General features: G+C 38.5%; 1 protein-coding gene across 4 annotated transcripts in view; it reads right to left on the bottom strand.

The window, feature by feature from the left end:
• Window positions 1–17470, bottom strand: part of Gas2l3 (growth arrest specific 2 like 3) — a 38602-nt gene extending 21132 nt beyond the window's left edge. The window contains exons 1-4 of one of the 4 annotated variants that reach the window (XM_074084211.1): window positions 17355–17470; window positions 9609–9753; window positions 5709–5756; window positions 694–862 (exon numbers count right to left, since the gene is read on the bottom strand). In XM_074084211.1, the coding sequence (XP_073940312.1) occupies window positions 694–862; window positions 5709–5732 (193 nt within the window). In that variant the 5' untranslated portion in view covers window positions 5733–5756; window positions 9609–9753; window positions 17355–17470. Of the gene's footprint in view, window positions 1–693; window positions 863–5708; window positions 5757–6666; window positions 7338–9608; window positions 9754–17354 lie in introns of those variants that run through there. The other 3 variants (XM_074084212.1, XM_074084214.1, XM_074084213.1) reach the window with 3 other exon arrangements.
• Window positions 17471–22970: the final 5500 nt, after the last annotated feature.

Genomic DNA, 22970 nt, shown 5'->3' with positions numbered 1-22970 from the left:
CCAGAACAAATAGCCTGAGAATGCCAACTTTTCACTTGAAGAAGCCTTCTTTAAAAGCATTATGATTACATAATAAACTTTTTAAATGTCTAGATCGTTGGCCTGCTGTCAGACAAAACTAAAGCGGCTGTTTCTTTTCATGAAAACTTGGAGCGCTGCAAGAAATTCTGTTCAAAGTGAATTTTTTCTGAGGAGGAAGTTCAGAGCATCATCCTTGTCTCTAACAGAGTAAAAAATATGACGCCAGGCTTCCTCCAGCCTGACATGTGTTTCTAGGTGTCACAGGCCTCTACCTCTCAGTATCTCTCTCAGAAACAGTACCACTTAGTCTACAGTAAATATTCCACTCAGAATGCCATAGCTTAGACAAGATGGTGGAGGAGGGAATCAGTAAGAAACAAAAAAGAAATGAGATCCATACTTTTTTTAAAAGATTTTAATATTGACAATGATCTTAATATTAATAGTAATATTAACAATGTTAATGTATTTCACTGACCACTGCAGTTAACTCTCAAATTTCCTACAATTTAAGACCCAAGGTTCAGGGTGAATCCGACAAGGACCTTGAAAGCTTCATTCACTAGCATTTCCCCAGCACCTAGAACAATCACTCCTTAATAAAAAGTAAGGCTCTCAATAAATACTTGTTGAATAGTAGAATACAAATGAGGGTATCTTTCCAAGCCTTACCTAATAAGCCAGATAACCAAATAGACAGATCTTCTTGCATGGGCAGCAAAGTGGCCTTATGCCTCACAGCTATCCACTCATCATACTGACAAACATCAGCCAGTCCTGGTCCGTGTCTGGGTGTCAGAGGACTCCGTGGGCTTAGAGGCAGATCTTCCCCAAACCAAACCTAGAGAGAGCACCAAGCAACTGAAGGAGTACAACTTTTGCCAAAAGTCACCATAATCCACATCCATATGTAAAAGATGAAATATAAATCATATATAATACACATGTGCACAAAACTTCATCTCATGAAGACACAAATTAGAAGCAAACTATCAGTGTAGATACGTGAAATGTTTTCAATACACAATACTGTACAAATAGCCCTGTCTTTCTCCTTCCTTAGCAACTCAGGAAGGGGTATTAGAGACCAAGTGAAGTGAGCAGGAGGTTCTCAAAGCAGGGTGGTTGAAGACAGTTTGAGTGAAGTGAAAGAACATCCACACGTGGAGACAGGCTTGCACCAGGTGTCAGACCTTGAGCAGTATAAGGAGGACATCCATGGGAACAAAGCAGGAGCAACTCAGGGATGCTATGCGGTTCCATGTGAGCTAAGGATCTACCAGGGAGAAGGTTGCAGTGATTGGTTACATGCATGGAGAGTTAGCAAGTGGGAGCCAGTTTTCTCATTGCCAAGGAAGAAAGGGACAAATGGGGAATGAGGATAAACACTCAAAGAATGAGGGGGACATATCGAAAGGACACAGAAATTAAACTAAAGACCTCTATTGGCTATATTGAGGGTAATTTAAATAATAGTAACAATTGATTATATCACATTAAATAGATAAAAAATTTGTCCACACAGGAAGAAATAAACAAATGAATTTTGACAGAAAATGAGATGCTTATATGGTTAAGAGTACTTGCACACAAAACACTTCTTACAAAGGGAAAAAGAGTCATCTTTTTGTTTTCTAATCTTTTCTTTTCTGATAGCATCACAACCAAGTAATAGAGATGAACACCATCAGGTCATATGCCACCTGACAGGACGCAAAGAGGAAAAAACCTTTTCCTTCTGAGATATTTCCATTCAGGATGTCCATAACCTAAACCAATCGTGAGAAAACATCAGATGAATCAAAATTGAAGGATATCCTACAAAATAACTGGTAATATTCAAAAGTGCCAAGGTCATTAATAACAGACTGTTTGAGCCTGACAAAGACTCAAAAAGAGAGATGGCAACCAGAGCCAACACACGGCTCTGAACTGGATATGACAGAGACAACGGACAGCTCTGGAACATGACCTGGGTATTAAATGGCAGTACTGTGCCAATGTTAAAATTCCAATTCTGGTCATTTCATTGTGGTGGTATAGGAAGATGTCCTTGTTTTTGAGAAAAACACATTAAAGTATTTGCAGGTACTTAGCATTAGATTGGCTATTTACTCTTAGATGGCTGTGACATACCTGAAACTACTGTTTAGGTTGGTGACTGTTTTAAGTTGTTGTTTTAAAAAGCACAGTGAATATAGTCCTCTTCTGATTTTTAAATATAGAACATTTTCCCCAAAAAATATATTAAATTTATTCAGGTTCATTTGAACATGTCTTACTATCCCAAGTCAAAAGCCGAAGCAAAACTATATGTAATGCAGACAAACTTTGAAGAAAAAACTAATTAAAACCTGCTTCTAATCTTCTGTGGTGAGAAAGAAACATGTTTAAGAAAGAAATCCCAAAGGCAAAGAGATAAAATGAATAAACACAAGTGATTTGCAAGAGTAATGAAACTCAGTAAAAATACCCAAAGACAAAATGAAACATAAGTTGTTTGAGGGATATTATTTCAAGAATCATGCAAAGAGATTAGGGAATAAACTCCTAAATATATGACAATACTGTATAGTGTTAGGGAAAAGGTAAGATGGTATTTATTTCTCAAAATTATTTCGAAGAGGGCATAACAAAGACTTACTCTCTAATTCTTCCCTTTATAAGCGTGTCTTATTTCTGTTTGTAACCCTAGAACTCAGCATGACAGCACATAGTATTTAGTCAAAAATATGTGCTGAATAATTAAGGAACAGATATTAGCAAACAACTCTATCATCAAAATCATGGTGTATCTAATAATTAATATTTTTAAATCAACAAAATATGTTATTTGGCTTTTAACCATTTGACTGTGCAGAAAACAGGCAGAGCAGGTGCCAAGTGTTTGGCAAGGAAAGATGAGCATGAGTTAGGAGGTAGTTTTTTGAAAATTATATTTGAAAATGGAGAAGTTAACATTAACAGAAGTCACTCTTCCTTAATGCTACGTTAAAGAAAAAAAAAGGACATGTTGAGTTCTCCTATCATTAAGCAGAATACTCTGTAGCCATGGCTAGTCAGTAGTATATTAATATTAAAAGTTAGATGCTTAAACACTTTACACATGGATGAGAATAGAATAATGAAACCCATTGAAATTGTTTTAAAAGGGGGATAAGAAAAAATAATAGAAGTGAAAGTACACTGTATGCACCTCTGTAAGTATCACAATGAAACCCCTTTGTACAATTAATATACACAAATAAAACATTAGATGTTAGTAAGAAAAACTACACACATAAAGGTTGTCCTCAAACATACTGAAAGCTGTCAAATTGCAAAGATTCTTAATCCACAGTCCACAAAGGAACTTAGGTTCATAAAGTTGATCACACTTAGCTTAAATTGTATGCCTCTGTATAAACAGGCTATTTCTCAGATTCTCAAAGAGGACTATGACCCAAAAGAAGTTAAGAACTATCTGTCATTCACTTTTGGACTATATGTGTCTTTATTAGTCAGAATGAAAGACACAGAAAGAGTGCATGGAAAATCTCAATGTATTAAATAAACAAAGTATCAATTGATAACAGCTATTTACTAGATGTCTCTTCTCTCCAAGGCACTTATAAATAACTAAGCAACTGTCCAATTGAGTTGACAAAGAGGTGAAAATACTAGAAAGTTCTCACATTAAGCAGGGAAAGAAGGAAAAACCTCTGTGAGAGATGTCAAGGATAGTCTTGGAGAGGAATCAATGAAGGTATACCAGATTAGAGGAAATTTCATGGAACCATAAGGCAAAACTATGAAAAATATCATCACATTAAGAAAATATTAATGGCCTTTAGTGTGGAAATGAGAAACACACAGACAATGTAGCAATGACAAAAGAACTATATAAGGAAAAATATAACTGAGCTGGAGACAGTGACTCACACTTGTGATCCTAGTTACTCAGGAGGTGGAGAGGGGAGGACTTGGTTTGAGGTCAGCTCAGGTGAAAAAAGTTTATGAGACCCCATCTCAAACTGGATGTGGTAGTGCATGCCTGTCATCTCAGCTACATAGGAAGTGTCAATAGGACGCTTACCATCCAAGCTAGTCCAGGTATAAATGTAAGACACCAATACCAAATAAAACTAAAGTAAAATGGGCTGGAGGCATGGCTCAATTGATACAGTGCCTGCCTAACAAGTTCAAGGCCCTGAGTTCAAACCCCAGTACCACAAAAAAAAAAAAAAAAAATATATATATATATATATATGTGTGTGTGTGTATATATATATATATGTATGTGTATATGTGCGTATATATATATATGTATGTGTATATATATATACATATATACATATATATATGTATATATATATAAATCAATAAGAAACTAATGACATTTCTGAAGCTGGAATAAAGAGAGGATAGAAGTTATCTGCTCAAAAATGGTTTTGTGTAATAAATGAGTTCTAAGTATACTGAAAGTGTATGTGAAAAGACACAGATGGGAAGAAGACGATCTTTTTTTTTTGGTGGTACTGGGGCTTGAACATAGGGCCTCACACATGCTAAACAACAGGAAGACTTCTGGGAAGTCTGTCATGGACATTCAAGTCCCAGAAGAAAAACAGTATAACAAACTGTTTATTAGTAGAGCAGCGGGGATAGCTACACAACATAGGAAGGTGTTCAAGCAGGACCACACCTGTGGGTGTTCTTGACCATTTGATAAATAATTCTCTAGACTGTCTGTTATCTTGGTAAGAATAAAAGGAGGGAGAAAGGGTGGGAAGAAGGCTGGCTTCATGACAAAGGTACCATCTCCAGTTTTATAGCTGGATAATTTTGGTGTGTAGTTAGTACAACCAAACTTCTGAAGTGCCCACTAGGCAGTATATATTCTAGTAGGCTCTCTGCATGTCTTATCTCATTGATTCCTCAACATAAGGACTATTATCTTCACCTTACAGGTAGGGAAGCAAAAACTCTAGATAAAATAGCTTGCCAGAATCTCAGTGGAAGTAGCAGAACTAGGATCAGAACTGAAATCTGACTGACCCTGAAGTGCATCTCACTGCCAGCTGATTGCATCTTCCTAGAGAGAGATATTCGATGCAACTTATTCCTTTAAGATTCAGTCATGTTCTATTGATGTCAAAGGAAAAGAAACCAGGAAAGAAAAATAATACAGCAAACACCACATGTGGAAATCATTCAAACATGAGATTATTCTGGTTTGTCTCATTACCCCCAGCTCACCTCACCCCCCCAAAAACAAAAATATCTACTCTAAAATTTCAAATTTTAACACCTAGTCATGAACAACATTTACAGAGCACATGTGAAATTAACTAAACTAAAAATTTATATTTGTTTTTGCTGAAAGCTCTTTTAACTATAAATATATATAAATTGTAATGAGTAGAAAACTATAAAATATTCCACTTCTTTTCTCAAAATGGTATCAACAAGGTGGACCCACCAACTCCAAGATATTTTTGATGCTTTAAATGTTCAGTACAAATAAAAGCTAAGAATTAAAATATTTTCAGGACTAGAAAGTCAAAATACAGTATTCCTGTTATTAAAATGTAATGTTGAAAAGAACTAATGCAATAAAAACATTTTGTGATAGTTGTAGTATCTTATTATATTAATTCATTTATATAACTATAAGAATACATATATAGTCCAAGAAAAACACTTACTTGAATTGCAGGCTGCATGGTCATCTATACTGAAATGAAACTGCTATTCTAAAAACAGAAGAAAATATTAACATGCAGACAGTGGTAGCTTTCCTACACCCAAAACTCTCACATTTCAAGATTTAGTAATGTCCTTTTCTCTCCTCTGACTGAAAACCTAAAACATTCTCTTCCAGTTGAAATAGTTGAAATAATGGCTCCTTGCTTTTTTCCTTCCTAAGGAAACTTCTCACTTGAAGGAGAGAAACCTGAAGCATATTTTAATATGTTATTTCTGGCATTAGCATCAAAGTAACTCCTGAAGCATCTGGCCAGTAAAATAGAATTAACAGTAAGACTTGGTTTACATGAAATTCTTCCAGAATTTTATTTTCCCCTGTAAACGTAATGTAGAAATAAATATCACAAAATGAAGATTGAAACTTGAGCATTTTCATCTCATCTTCATAGAAACCATTTAGGGTCTTAGTGGGTTTATATAAATTCATAAGCTTTTTCTGCTAGAAAACAAGGTTAGTAAAGACAACTATTAATTTTAAATGTGAAGCAAAAATACCTAATGCTTCCCTGTAATAAATTTTCAAAGATGAAAATCAAAAGAAATAGCAATTTTAGCTCCAAAGCACCATTCATGAAATCCACAAAGGAAGAAAAACTGTAATAAATTAAATTAGGTTAAAACAATTCTCTAATGTATTTTCAGGGCAGGGGAGAAATAAGTGAACAGCTTAAAATATTAACTAATATAGACTATATAAAACATAAATTATTGATTTCTTACTGCAACACAATGAGCTAGTCTATTTTTTATTGGAAACTGCCACTAAAACATCCTAAGAAAATATATCAAAAACCATTTACAAGGCTAAAATGCTATCAATTTCCAAGGAAAAGTTATTTTCTCCTCTATGCCATACCAGTCGCAACCCAGGCAGAGTGCCAACTGTACAATACATACCACTTTCAGGAGCATTTCTTCTCATACCAAAGTTGAACCTGAGCTAAGCCTAACCAAAGAGCCTCATGTTACATCCTATTTTCTTTACAGGAAGGCAAAAGACAACAGAATGTCCTTTTGATGTCATTTTTCCCTCTCTCTACCACAGCAAAAGGCCAAAGTACAAGTGAGCATTACTAATGAGCTTGTTATGCTTCCCACGAGCTAATTCAGTGGGGAATACATTTTCCTTTAGCATAAATAATCCTTTGTCCCCAACAAAGATCCACAGTAAGAAGCTTCCGAGACCATTTTTTAAAAAATGCAGCAAAGAAGCTGCTCCCATTAAAATGGAGTTCCACAGAATCAGACAAGAGCTCTAACAGTTGGAACTGCCAACCCCAAACAAAAGAAAGCCTAAATTATAAGGCGTGTGCAAATCAAGAACAGTGACACATTCACAAAAGGGCTATCACAAGAATGTTTGGGAGTTGCACTTTTTATAGAAAAATCAACAAAATTAGTTTTATGAAAGACATGAAGAATTTGTGCACAACGTTCAGTCACTTGAACTTTATCAAACATCTTATATTTTTCAAATCATTCTTGTGTAACAGAAGAACTGCTTTTAAAATGACAAAAATGTAATAATCTGGATTACCTTTAAAAAGAAATTTTTAATAAAATAATACTTAGATAAGTTACAATGTATCCTCATACACAAAAAGCTATTGTGTACATCAGCAACAGATTTTTTGGGGTTTTTTTATTGTTTCACATTTTATATATAGATATATAAATCTATATATAATTTCTTTTATTCATACGTGAATACCATGTTTGGGTCATTACTCCCCCCTTCCCCTCAACCCCTCCCTTTCCCCACGCCCCCTCCCTCTCCCCCCCCACCCCCTCGCTTCCAGGCAGAAACTGTTTTGCCTTTATCTCTAATTTTATTGAAGAGAGAGTATAAACATTAATAAGGAGGACCAAGGGTTTTTGCTAGTTGAGGTAAGGATAGCTATACAGGGAGATTCCTAGCATCGCTTCCATGTACATATGTGTTACATTCTATATTGATTCTTGTCAAACTAAACTTTTCTCTAGTTCCTAGTCCCATTCTCCTATTGGCCTCTGTTGCTTTAAAGTTTCTGCATTAGTTCCTTTGCATTGAGGACATCAAATGCTATCTTGTGTTTTTGGGTTACCTACCTATCTTCATACCTCCCTTGTGTGCACTCGCCTTATCATGTGATCAAAGTCCAATCCCCTTGTTGTGTTTGCCCTTGATCTAATGTCCACATAGGAGGGAGAACAGATGAGTTTTGGTCTTCTGGGCCTGGCTAACCTCGCTCAGGATGATGTTCTCCAGTTCCATCCATTTACTTGTGAATGATAACATTTCGTTCTTCTTCATGGCTGCGTAAAATTCCATTGTATATAAATACCACATTTTCTTAATCCACTCATCAGTGGTGGGGCATCTTGGCTGTTTTCCCTAACTTGGCTATTGTGAATAGTGCTGCAATAAACATGGTTGTGCAAGCACCTCTGGAGTAACCTGTGTTTCCTTCCTTTGGGTATATCCCCAAAAGTGGTATTCTGGATCATATGGCAGGTCTATGTTTAGATTTTTAAGAAGCCTCCAAATTTTTTTCCAGAGTGGTTATACTAGTTTGCATTCCCACCGGCAGGGTATAAGGGTTCCTTTTTCCCCACATCCTCACCAACACCTGTTAACAACAGGAGATTGTATCAGTTAATCACCAGTTACTTAAAATGAGTACTCACTATGTTCCAAATATGAGAACCAGTTTTTGATGTTCTAGTCATCCACTATTCTCTTCAAAACCATTTTTGTATAATAGGCACTTAATCTCAAGCATAGTTTTTTCACTAGCCCCAATCCTTGATTTGCATTACACCCACAATGCTGGCTCTTCACACATTACCTATTTCCCTTATTTCTATCTTTCCCTAAAAGTCTCATTCTTATTTTTTTCCTATAAAGCAGTTATATGATACCAGTAACACTTCATTTCTGGAGATGCATCTTTATTAGCAACTCACTGGTGTTATTTGGCTTTTGTTTTTTTCTTTCTGTCTTAATGAAGAAGCCAACTTCAATTCCTTTTCCTTAGATTGGGGAGGGGAGTGGTGAAGGAGAGACTCTCATGTGACCAAGTCCAAACTGTACTCTGACAGGAACCTTTCACACGGCAATTGTATGCATGGACTGTAAATTAACAATGCTATTCTTAACTTTTGAAATCTAGGAAATGTTAGAAACAAAGAATGTGCTCATCCATCTGACACTTGACCAGGATTTGGGTCTAATCCACTCACCATAAAAAGTGTCAGTTGGGATGTGGTCAAGTCTATTTCACTACAGTGCAACTTCAGATCCTGGGAAAGAAAGCCAAGCTGTGGAACTGATCCTTGGCACCATGACTGTGAAGCCCAGAACACTTGCATTATTCTCCCATATTATATAATGGGGAGAACTCAAAATGTCATGACTCAAACCTGATACGAACCTAGGCTCCCCCAAGAAGAGTGGCAAAATAGCAAACAAGTAAGGGAAGTTTCTTCAGGAAAAAAATAACATTGCCACTGACCCACACATCCACCCAGCACTCAGCCACCAGATTACTGCAAGGAAACAAACTGCAAGGAAATGATTAAAAAAACAAAAACCAATGTATACACAGTGGTGAGAACACAGGTTTCTTAAATACTGGTCTTTATGCCTGTACTTATGTCAAAAAATATTTCACTATTTTTAATGTTTCATTTGGAAAAACAGCTAAAGAACATATACTGCCTGATTTATAATTAAAAAATTTTAAATCTCAGCTTTAAATTTTTATTTAATTATTTCCTAATTGCCCAACACAATAGAAATAATAAATCTATACCAAATATATTTCATATATTTTTGAATGTGTATTGACATGACTCACCACAAAGACAGCACTGTGGTAGTAGAAAGTATCTGACACATCTGGTTTTAATCCAGCTCCAAGGTATGCTGGCTATATGACCATAGGACAGTTAACTTCTCCGAGCCTCAGTGTTCTCATCTGAAAAATGGGATAGCACCACCACCTTCATATGGCGGTTGTAAAAATAAAATGAGATGATACATATAAGGTACCTGACACATAGCTAGCACTTGACAAATGAGTTATTATTAGTTCTGTGATGAGACATAATTATAGTTAATTTAATATAATTTGTCAAATTAAAAACAAGACTAGTAATGCTCAGACATTATAATTAAACATAATTTGAAAAGCTTCTTCTACTAACACAATAAATATGGTTATAAGTGAATATAAAGGCTTTAAAATTGCCACATCATAACTCCAAGTCTGAAAGTCAGAATTTGGAACTTTCTCTTTCCTACAGTAAGTATTCAGGGCTTTCTGTTTTCACATAGGACCCCTGCTCCATTAAGCCTTATTCTTGAAACTATGTCACTCTTCAAGCTATCTCTTTTTCATGTGGCATACACTCATTCCATAAACGTTACTGCCAGGTATGGTGGTTCACACCTGTAATCCCAGCACTCAGAAACAGGAAGATCACGAGATCAATGAGCATCATTGGCAGCCTGGGTTACACAGTGAAGACTTGTCCCGAAAAGCTGATAAACAAAAAGCTGAGAAACAGTGATGACCAAGCAACCACGTAACTGCCCTTCCTGAGCTAGGCTGAAAATAGCAAATACACAAATGAATTTTTAACATTAAATCATGATAACTGCTTTGAAAAAAAGAAACAGAGTCCTTCAACAGAAAAATAGTAGGGGCCTAATTTAGACTTAAATTGTATGAAATGATTTTGCTGAAAGAAAGGCATTAATTTAAAGAACAGCAGAGTTCAGTAGAGAGAGGCAAGAGATTCTATGTGTGGAGAGTAAGTTTTGCACAGGCTGTGAACAGAGAAAGAGTGATGCATTCCGAGAACTTTAAGAAGCCAGCATGGCTGAAACATGGAGGGAGAATAGAGAACATGCAGATTATGACAGGGTTGGAGAGTTAGGCAGTGGCTCCACAGAGAAGACCATGTTGAAGAAATTTAATTTCATTCTAAGTGCAGTTGGAAACCACTAAAGAGTTTTAGAGGAGGAGTGGCGATGTGATCTCATTCATAGTTTTAAAAGAACACTCTGAGGACAGAGAAATATGGATGTGAAATAGTAATGAGTTGAACAGAGAACAGGGAGCGGGGACAAAAAGGGAGGTGAACAGAAAAGAATTAAGAGAAAGGATGAAAGGAGAAACAGGCAGGGATAGAAACAGTGAGAGCAAAGCAACGCGGCCTATAGGAAATGAGCTGGAGGGCAGCCTGGAGGTAGAAGAGCTAGGAACCCATTGAGGGTCAGTGACAAATGATGGTGACTGAACTAGAATCTGAGTATCTCCACTGGAAAGAAGTAGATGGATTTGATATACACTGCATTTTGGATGCAGTCAAAAGGACTTGGTAATTTTCAGAAATGAGGCATGAAGGAGAGGGAGGTAAAGGGCAGAGTGAACAGGCAATGATGACTCCTAGGTTCTGGTTTACGAGATGAGCAAAGAGATAGCGGTGGCATTCACTGAGGTGAGTAAGGATGACAGGAATCTGAGCAGATGAAGCAGGGGACACAGCAAACAGGTCAACATGTGATGTGTTTTAGTCACGTTTAATGTGAGAACCCTTTAAAGGCATTCAAGTAGAAATGCCAGGTAGGAGTTGGAAATACTAGTTAAGAAGAAAGTACAGGAAGAGATAGAAATTGTCAGCCAACATTTGGGAGGTAAAGCCATTGGAAACAATGGAACTACTTGATGAAAATGGAGAAGAGAAAAGGATCTAAGAATGAGATCTGTGAAAACCCAATATTGACATGAGACAATTCAGCAAAGGACAGAGTGAAGCAATAGTCAAAGCAATAGATGCCTCACCATCTCAGCAAACCTAACTTTGTAACTTTTTTGACTCACCTCTTCTTAGCAACCTGCCCTGATTGGCCTGAATTAATTCTGATTTTATTTTTAGTTCATGAATTTACACACCATTTCTCCTAATCATTTGTCTGTATGGCATTTTGTACTATTTTGAGTCATTCTGGTACAATTCTTTGCCAAGTTCCTTGATTACTGGTAGAAATAATATAGCTAAAAGAACTCAAGCCTGAAGTTTAAGAAACAGATTTGGTGACAGAAATGTTAAAATCCCTAGGAAAAATGGCCATCCCATCTCCAAATGTTTCAGCAAAATTTAGGAAGCAGCTATGTAGTAGACATATGTCTGATGGAGAACCTTTTATGATATTATTTATTATTCATTGTGTGACCTAAATTGATACATGATTTTATCTTTTACTCAATATATACAAAGTAAAATATGTCAGTGATTACTGGTTAAAGTACCAGCAAATTGAGTTGCCTAATATACCAAAGGACTAAAAATAAATAAATAAATAAAGCTGATATGCGGACAGAGGTTCCAAGAGAACAAGACAGAATATCTGTGCCAGGGAGCAAGAATTCCAACCAATGTGCAACTCAGGAATTCATATGACTGCCCCATGGACACATCCATTTTTATTACATTTTAAACTTTACCACACAGGATAAAGGCCCCCAAAGATGTCCACACCTTTATGCTCAGAACCTGTGAATACATGCCCTTACAAGGCAAAAAGGACTTTGCAGGAGGATTAAATTAAGGATCTTGAAAGATAGGAGACTATCCAGGTGAACCCAAGTAATCATAAAAGTCCTTATAAGAGTGTTGCAGAAAGGCCAGTCACTGGAGGCAAAGTGAGGGCAGAAAGAGAGAGAGAGAGATGTCATGATGAGAGAAACTCAGAGACACAGAGATTGATCTGAGATACCACACTGCTTGGCTGTGAAGATGGAGGAAGGAATCAAGAAATGCAAGGGGCTCTCTAGAAGCTGGGAAAGGCAAAAAAAAAGAAAGGGGGTTCTCTCCTGAAGCTCCAGAAGGAACAGAGCCTTGCCAGTACCTTTTTTTGATACTGACCCCCATACTGTAAGATAGTACATCTGTGTTGTTTAAAAGTCACTAAATTTTGGAAGCTGAGGCAGGAGGATCAAGAGTTTGAGGCCAGCCTGGGCCACACAGTACAGCCATGTCTCAAAAACAACAACACTAAATAAATCACTAAGTCTGTGGTAATGAACCACAGCAGTCATGAGAAATAACACACAACTTAACTGCAAGACTTGCTCAAGGGGCAGTACACTTGGTCTAGAGAAGATTATGTGTGTGCAAAGCATGATTAGAAGATGTGACAAGCTCAACATTTTGAAACGTCAAGGAAAACATACCAGCTGTATATAGTATGCTAAAAAGAAAACACATGCACACATGCACACGCAAAGACGCAAACAAAGCTGGTAAGTAAAATCCACTGTGAGTGCTGTGTTTGCACTCACATCATCACCACCATCACCATCAAGTGTTTCTCCCTCTGTATATAGATCATCCATTCATTTGTTCTTTCATTTAAATCTTTACAAAGGTGTCCTGTGTTCACGATCTCAGGGAGCAGTACCAAACATTTACCAAGTTACCAAGACATCTGTGATTCCTTCCTCTCTCACACCTCCACCCTTCTCCCTGTCTCTACCTTTCCTCAGCCTAAATAACGGATTACCATCTCTTTTTTTTCCCTGCACTTTTTTTCTTAAATGCCTATGACCACACCCGTGCTCAGTCTTTCTCCAGGTTTACTCAGTCACCCTTTCCCCAAGCCTTGCAAGCCTCCAACCTGTTCTTCACATAATGCAGCCTGGGAAGGGCATGATGCTATCCCTTGCTTAACCCTAACTGGCTCAGTTTGTACTTTACAATAAAACCCAAACTTCTTAACAAAGCTAGCCAAGGCTTGGAAGACCCCTGCTAGCCCCATCTCTTCATCCCCACACTCTAGCCATACTGAGCATATTTTTAGACCCTTTGCACATGCTGATTCGTGGTATTGTTTGTCCTCCCCACCTCAGACTCATTCCTACCCATCTTTCTGAGTCAATTCCACCAAAAGTGTTCTCTGAACCACCTCCTCTATTTAGATGGCATAGTAATATGTAATATGCCTCCAATTTTACTCTACCCTATGCTTTTTTAAGTAAAATCCTTAAGGCGGTAACACTCTCCATTTCTTCTGTTTATTTATTAGAAAGCAGTACTATGCCAGCTTGGTGGCACATTCCTACAATTCCAGACTTCAGAAGGCTGAGGCAGAAGGATCATGAGCGTCAGGCAGGCCTGAACTGTACAGTGAAACCCTGTCACAAAATTTTAAAAATAAATGTTTAAAAACAGAAATACTAAAATAGTACAAGAATTACTTCCAAATATAATAAACATATATCACTAAAGGGAATATGAAACCATAATAGAAAAAAGCAGCTTCAATCACAAATGAAAATTTTTCAGAGAAATAAATAAGATTTTTACAGTTTCATAAAATATCACATTATTTGCAAAATATACAGATCATTAATCTGTTGGAAATTTTTGCATTTTTGTTGGGAAACACAGTACACTGAATATAAGGAAATGTATAAACAAAATCTAATCTGCTAACAAAAAAAAGTGCTCACATAGCTTATGGGACACTCACATGATAGACTTAATCAGCCATCTGAAAGACTAAGAGCTATGACCACTGGTATGAAAAGATATCTGCTATGATGTGTGAACAAAAGCAGCCTGTGCAACGTATATATAATGTCACTGAGGCCACAGAGTTTTTCCAAATTGTAAGTGTGTGTAGAAAAGAAATTTCTGAACAAAGTTAAATTTTTTTTGATAGCCAATTTTATTTTTGAAATAAAAAATATAAATAAATAAGGGGTAGGGGTATAACTCAGTGATAAAGTGCTTGCCTAGCATGTGTATAACCCTGGGTTTGACCCCCAGCATCACATAAAAAACAAAACAAAACCAAAAAGTACATATACATATTTTCTATGTGTGTGTATATATATATCTATATATCTATATATCTATATATAGAGAGAGAGATGTATATACACATACATATAGATAACAAGTCATCCATTGAGGAGCAATAATTATGTTTGTCGCTCTATGTAAAGCAAACCCCCCACCATAGCTAATATTATTCCTTTGTATAATAAATTTATGCTGGGAGATAGTAAACAGAAGCCTCTATGAGTCAGCATGACTAAAGGCATAATACTATAAATTCCCATGATGCTATCAACAGTTATGATGAAATTACACTTAGTGTATCTACATTTTATTGCATTCTAGTTCTTTGGAAATTTATAATTATTTATGAAATACACAGTAACTTTTTGTTAACCAAAACACCCTACTCTGTAACAACGTAATAAAATGGAAAAACTTTTTGCATTTTTAGAAGGAGAAACCCTAAAGAAATACAATTATAAATACTGTCTGTATCTTGTAAGCATTACTTCTAAGGCATTTCTCTACAATTAAATTTAAAATTTAGAGACTCAAAGTGAGCTAAATTGTCTGACAGACTCGATTCCTCTTCTTTCAAATCCTAAGTACATAGCCCGGCTCGTGAGGCATGGAAAGGTGTACCTAAACAAAGCATGAAAAGCAAATAGTAAGAAAAAAAAATACAGTATATTACTGTGAGAAAGAAAAAATATAGTGTAGAATATATTAACTTTGATTCTTTACTCTTAAACAGCCAGCTTAAAAAAATTATTGAAGCAACTGAAACTTGTCCCTTATCATCAGACTTAAGATATTACCACAAAAAAAAAAAGGAGGGGAGTGGCTACTTAGTAAAAAAAAATATTGAATAAACAAAAAATAAATGAGAAAATATAAATTAGGAAATATTATTTCTGAACTAATTTCCACACTTCATTTCATTTTTTTACTAACGGCATATACAGCTGACATTATTGTCTTATTTATTACACTTTTATTTATCATTACAAGCTATTTCTTATTATTTTGTAACTCAAAAAAATTTTTTAAAAACACAGGCCCACAGCAAAAATGGATCCGCACCACACAAACAACTCACTCCAGGGAGGTTGCTTACTGGTAATAATAAAATGCAAAAGTCAGTGGTACAGAAAAGAGCCTGAGCCTTTTGTGGAGTGAGAGTCAGCACTGGCTTCTGGGGGGCCTCAGGAAATTCTTTCCCTTTTCTGAACTTTAGTTTCCATACATATTAAATGGAGGTTGCAGCATGACTAAGAAGTTCAACAATTATATAGTGAAGCACAGTCTAGGTCACAATGTGCTTGATAAATAGCAACACACGTGTTTACTACGCTCCAGACAGGATTTCAAGTGCTTTACATGTATTAACTTTATCAATGAAAAACCATCAGCACCTTCACCTTCTGCTTCTCCCCCACCTTTTGCAAACAGGTTGTACCTTTCAACCCAAGTTAATCAGCATAGAAATAAGCATTGCTATGTGCCAGGCACTGTGCTAAACTACTTATATGGATTATTTCGCTTAATCCTCACAACCACCCTCACATCAATAAAGTAGGACCTATTATTAATCTTCTTTTACAGATTAGGAAATTTAGGCTTAGAAAGATTAAATAATTTGCCTAGAGTCGCACGCCAATTAAAGTCTGATTCCAACTGCTCATGCTCTGTGAATCTACCACACTAAAAAAGAAATACTACCTCTAATTCAATAATGTCAAAATAGCATACAGGTAAGTGTTCAATGCCAGTTGATCTAAATGAGTTTTTGAAATTGATGAGTCAGATGAACACCGTATCAGAATCTAGACCAGAAAATTCTCACTAGAGTTTCCGCCCAAAAGGAATCACAGGTGCTGAAAATTCCAACTACTAATCACGTGAGTACCAAGAAAAGGGATCAGAAAGCAGTTTACAAACTGCTTATTTTCTAGCAGAGCAGCTATTAACGCACTCCACATGAGCTAAGCAAAAGCCAACCTCTGACCTAGACTGGGAAAGCAAAACACCATCTCCACCTAAAAACGACGGGATCAACCACCCCACCATCTCGTAGTCTCCTCCAAGGCAATCGGCCGCCCCCCCCGCCCCCCGCAGTCCTCCGAACTGGGCAGTGTCCAAGGTCCCCATCAGTATTTCCTAGTTCCACTGAGTCTGGGAGATGTGAACCCTACAGGAACTGGAGAGTACAAATAGGGAAGAGACTGCGGTGCCTGCCACGGGATAAGATCACTAGTGTCGTTCCCTTTCCGGGGACAGTGACTTCATCCCTGCTTTCTGAGGGTGACGATGCGGAATCAGGTGACCCTTTGGGATGAGGGTGCTCTTGAACACCCTACACTCGATTCAGGGTCTGATCTCTCTTTGGATGCTAAAGTAAGCGGACAGCTGCTCCCCGAGTCTTCCCCAGCCTAACACACCCTCACCTGCGGCGCCCCTTCCCCCGCCGCCGCCCCCCACACACACCTGTTACCCCTCCCGTCCTCCCCGGTGGGCAGGTGAAGGCAAGCATAACTTCGCCTTGACAGCCCCGGGAGCCAATCAGAACACGCGGCTCCCGCAGCCAGCCAATCGTAGAGTTTCTTGCAGTTTGGAGGCCCACCCCAACCTCGACTGCGACTCCGCGGACACTGGGGGGCTCCTTGAAGCCTCAGGCTGAGGCGGAGAGGCCCGACAAGGAGAGTAAAAGTTCGCAAGGAGAAGAGAAGGCACACAGGGAAGTCACTCACCAGCCCAGGCGCGAGGTGGTCACTTCTCCCCACGGGACAACACTTCGGCTCAATCTGTGCTGGGCCGGCACGCCCCTGACAAACCGCCGCCGGAGACTCTGGACTCGCCGCGGAGCGCCGCCGCCTATTTTGAAGGAACCAATCAGGACGCGGGGGCGTGGTCTGGAGGCCCCGTCCCCAGCGGCCAGCGCGTCTCATTGAGACGGGCGCCCAGCACTTCGCCTCCTGGAGTCTGGACGCTTTGATGGCTGTGCCCCAAAGTAACAACGACAGTCTCTCCTGTTTGGAAAGGGAAACAGGAAAGGATTGCTTCTTAGCATCCTGGAATGTTGCCAGGTGGTGTTGAAGGGACTTTTCTTGAGTTTTAAACCTGATCTGTTGAAAGCCTAAGTCCACGCGTGTCCTGATGGCACCAATGGTTACAAACTAACCCTCAGTGGGGATGGGGGTCCCTGTTCTCGTGGATGTGAGAGGGGGGAAGAAATCGTGTAACTCCCCTTCACAATTGGAAGCAAGACGAGGATTTTGGCCCTTCCTTCAGGAAACGTGGGGCTGGATGTCAAAGCAACAGTGAAACGATGTCACTGTCACGATGTAATGATAGATCTGTGCTGTCTGTAAGTGTGGCTTATTAGGGTGCGGGAAATTAATGGCTGAAAGCCTGGAGTTCTGTGTTCTGACCCGGGCCTTTACCCTCCTGTTAGTTTTGTCAAGTCATGTCACCTCGCTGGTGCTTAGTTCTCCATCGCTAAGGTGCGGCACCGGGCAGAGATGGTGGTCTCTCCAACAGCTATTCCTGCATTCACTCGACAAAAGCAACGAGAGGCGCCTGCTGAAGAAACTGCGATGGAGGCCGCGTCAGCCTTCAGACTTGGCAGCAGTGTGACAAGGGTAAGCGCAGTCGGTGGTAGAGGGCACACCAACCTAACAAGGCCTAACGTCTTGGAGGGCGAAGGTCAGAGGTTTAACGGAGTTGAATCATGACAGATGAGCAAGAAGGGAAGGGTAAGTGCGAGGAAGGAGTGATTCCAGGCAGAGAACAAGAAGTGCAGGGGGCGTGGGGCACATGGAATGTTCTGGAAGCAGTAGTTTTAAATAACCATAGCTTGAGGATGGGGAGACAGATCAGTATGGAGTTACAGCCTCCTAGGTACTAAGGAATTCAGATTCTCTCCTGAAGACGATTGGGATGATTACAAGGAAGGAATACAATGACTGTATTTGAGTTTTAGGGAAAAATCATTTTCAAGGTTTTTTTGAAGAAGGGAGTAAGACAGGTGGCCATTCCACAGTTACCTAAATTACCTAAGAAGGGACGGTGAAGAAGAAGATGCCTGGAGATGCCTAAGAGGCTCACTTACCAGTTCGTGGTTATGTGAGATGGCGATGCTGATCTCAGGATACAGGATTGAACAAGCTTTGAGGGAGGGATAGTGCATTTTAGTTTGGGGTGTGTTGAGTTTGGAATGTGAAAAGAACATGTAAGTAGAGCTATTTGGAAAGTTAGGTTTAAAGCTGCTTAAATTTGTCTTTGCATGAGATGTGGACTTGAGAAGTCAAGTCAAAAGGTATTAATGAACACTTGCTAATTGAATAGTTGCTCTGTCTTAAGTACCAGGGATCCTACCATCACAAGATTCTGGGCTGAGTGGTTGAAGATGGTCACTAAAAGTTGACATACAGTGATGATTGAACTTGATTACAGACAGTAGTTGCTCCCCCCACCCCTTTTTTTTAACTGAAGTAGATGCTAGAACACTCTGTTGCCTATGAATGCAACATTCACAGGATCTGTTCAAATCAACCTCTATTTCCTAATGTTTCTATTTAAAACTAAAGGGCAGTTTATATGCCACCTCAGTTAGCCAAATTTTGTGTCGAATGGAGGCTTTAAGTTGAATTTGTTGAATCCTAACATCAAAATATGTACACTTCTCAGCCAAGCATGGTGGCTCAAGTCTGTCACCTTAGCAATTTTGGAGCTAGAGATTGGGAGAATCACAATTCAAGGGTAGTCTGAGCAAAAATTTCACAAGACCCCATCTCAACCAATGGCTGAATGTAGTGGTACACACCTGTCATCCCAGCTACATGGGGAAGCATAAATAGAACCTTAATGAGTAAATCGTGGTTCTATCCCTAGCACTGCAAAAACAAATTATAAGCAAATTATGATATCCAGATTTTATTTGAAAAGTCATTATTGTCAGTGAGTCTAATTTTTTTCTCACATGCATACTATGTAACTAAATATTTGAATACCATTTATTAAAAATTGACTGTAGCTGGGCATGGTGGTACAGCTACTCAGGAGATGGAGACAAGAGAATAGAGATTCCAGGCCAGTCTGGGCAAAATTAGTGAGACCCTAACTCAAAAAAAAAAAAAAAAAAAAAGCTGAAAAGTGGCTCAAGAGGTAGAACACGTGTCTAGCAAGCACCAAAGCCCTGGGTTGAATCCCTAGTACCAAAAACAAAAATTTTTTTAAAGGATGCTATATGAGATATGTATGCAAACACCCTTATCATCATTATACACACCACTTCATGTTTTTAAGCCATTTACTGAAATCTTGCAGGCAGGATATTTTCTTTTTATTCTTATTGTCTATTTGGTTATAAAAATATGAGACAGTGTGGTTGCAAGTGACCAAGAGACAGAACATCTGCTAAATCAATCCTATCTAAGCCCATATTCTTCACTGGTTACATGTGGGTAGGGTTGGGTGAGGAGTTCCCTTCCAGATTTCTTTGATTTTTGTTGCTTTTCTCTGTTTAGCTTTGTATAAAATTCTCCTTGTTGCTTTCTCAGCCTCCCTTCTGCACCAATTCCCAGTTACCACCCCATGGCCTCAGCATACTGATCATCTTTCCTGCCTTGATTTTAACACTGCCAGTAATTGAGAGCTCCCTCTAACAAGCTGCAAACTACTTTCATGTGTCGGCTTTCTAACTGATGGTTAGGTTAATAGCCATGTTTTAGAGCTTGTCTCTTTACAGCCTCTAAGTTGACATAGTTGTAACATGCAAAGCAGGATGCACCAGTTTGCTTCTGTCAGACCACAAAGTCTATTAGTTCTGATTTCTCAGTTGTGAAGATATGTCCCACTTTAAAAAAGTATCATGTCTGGCTGGCAGAGTGGCTCAAGTGGTAGAGTGCCTGCTTAGCAAGTGTGAAGTCCTGAGTTTAAACACCAGTCACACACACACACACACACACACACAAAGCAAGCACCATGTTTGGAAATTAAATTTAAAAGTTATCACATTAAGAAAATCATTCATCTGACTAAAACTCTTTCTAGAATACAAAGGGTCTCTAAAAATTACATAGTCCTTGGATATTGAAATAAGATTTGACCTTTTCACAGCTCTACAAGAATGCTTGTATTGTTTAAAATACACTGTAGCTTCTGGGTTTTGATTTGTTTATGATCGATTTCTTCATTCTTTTATTCTGTATTTTGTTGCTGTTATTCTTGTTTTTTAAATGTCCTTAATCTTTGACATTATTGAGCATCAGCCTATGGATTGTGCTTTATATGGAGTACTAAGTGAAATATCTGGGTAATTAAACAACACATCGGGAGATAAACTATTGAGACCCGATCACACTAAAAATGATTAATACTAAGCTCTGTCTCAAAGGAATTCTACTGATTTATACTACAAATATTGAATATAAGTAATTCAACATTAGGAAGTTTTATGTTAACAACACTTATGGTCATACAAAAATGTATTATATCTATACAGTGGGTTAAATACCATTCCCCCTAAATTCATGTCCGTCTAAAACCTTAGGATATTATCTTATTTGGAAATAGGATATTGCAAATATAATTAAGGAAAGGATTGAGATGAGATCATATGGGATTAGAGTGGGCACAAATCCAATGAGAGCTCCTTAAAACAGGCAGAAAAGGACACACATACAGAGAGAAAGAGAGAGAGAGAGAAAGTGAAGGTAGAAACAGAGATTAGAGTTGTGTGGACATAAACCATGGAATGCCAGAACCTGGAAGATGCAAGGGAAGGTTCTTTCCCAAAGCCATTGCTGGTAGTTTGGCTCACTGGCACCTTGATTTTAGGTTGCTGACCTCCAGAATTGCGAAAGATTAATAAATGTCTATTGTTTTAAACTGCCAAACTTGTGATAATACAGAGCTCTAGGAAATGAATACAGTCTATATCTGGAGAGAGATGTACATATCTAGCAACATAGTACAAATGTCAGCACTGAGATGTACACACCCCCATTCCTCTACTTCATATATAACATGTGGTCACAAATAGCAATGTCACCCATGCCAGACTCTCATGGACACTGTGTTACTTCTAATTGGTTTGTCATCCAAGTATCATCAAATTTCTAACACATTTAGTTATATGTGATTGGAAAGAAATCCTCCCTGAAAAATGTACCGTCTTAAGTAATTAAATCCTAGGATAGCACTCTCTAACTTCAGGTAAATTGTGATCTAAGATTTTAAATAATATCACCAGAATGCAATCTCTGTTTACTTTTCATGCTGGCTTTATTCTCAGATTCCTTGAGGTTACAAGATAGTTTTCCAGAAGTAGTACCTCCCCCTCAAAAAAGGTGAGTAGCTGTATATTTAGGCTCAATATAGAAAACAAAATCCATTCTAGGTGCTTCAAAACAAGAAGAAATTTAATGTGGACCTGATAAACAGGGGCAGATGAGACAACCAGAAATGAGCCACGGTAAGGAGCCACTATAATTCAAGAACCTGGAAATTCAAAGAGTTCAGAAGCCAGGACCATCAGCACTAGGTCAGGGTTTGCTCAGTAGGACTGGGAGCCATGTAGGAGATGCGATCTTTACCAAAGGGAGAAATGGCCTGGTCTTTCCAATTCTTCCCATCCTCCAGTCTTCCATTAGTGCCTTCCGTTGATTGAACCTAAACAGAACCCAGCCAACAGGGAAACTTATGAAATATAGCCTGTTGAGGGAATAACTCCCCAATATAAGCAGAGAAAGGAAAGGAATCTGAACACAAATAGGTACATCAGTTAGGTTTTTGTTGTGATAATGCTACATAACAAATGACTCCCAGCTTCCAGTGGCTTATAAGAATAACCACTGATTTATCTTGCCTTGAGGATTTGCAAGTGAGCACATGGGGAGTGAGGGTGGTGGTGCTTCAAGATGCGGCTGGGTTTAGGTATTCCTGCGTGTCTCATTGGGGACTTGAGGCTATCCAAGGCAAGCTTTTCTCATGGCAGAAGTGAAGGAAGAGGTATATGATATCCCCCAAGGCCTCTGCTCTAAACTAGCACACTGTCACTTCCACCCACATTCCACTGCCCAAAGCAAGCCACGTGAACAAGCCCAGCATTAGTGGGCAGGGATGTATGTTCTTCCTATTCTTGTGAGAGGCACTGAAAACTTGCAAGGCAAAGGTTTGAGTATATACTTCTATCACAGGGAGAGGGTAACCCACATGGGCAAATGACTGGCACTGCTTGCCTTCTTAAAATATCCCAAGCAAAATATCTCATTTTCTTTAAATGACTCATATGCTTAATCCTAAACCAATCATGTGACCCAAGATATATGATTCGCTGGTTAGCTGTGCCTGAGTCACACTTC

The sequence above is a fragment of the Castor canadensis genome, chromosome 8, assembly GCF_047511655.1.
Source record: "Castor canadensis chromosome 8, mCasCan1.hap1v2, whole genome shotgun sequence".
Taxonomy (NCBI): domain Eukaryota; kingdom Metazoa; phylum Chordata; class Mammalia; order Rodentia; family Castoridae; genus Castor; species Castor canadensis.
This window is presented reverse-complemented; position numbering and strand designations above follow the sequence as displayed.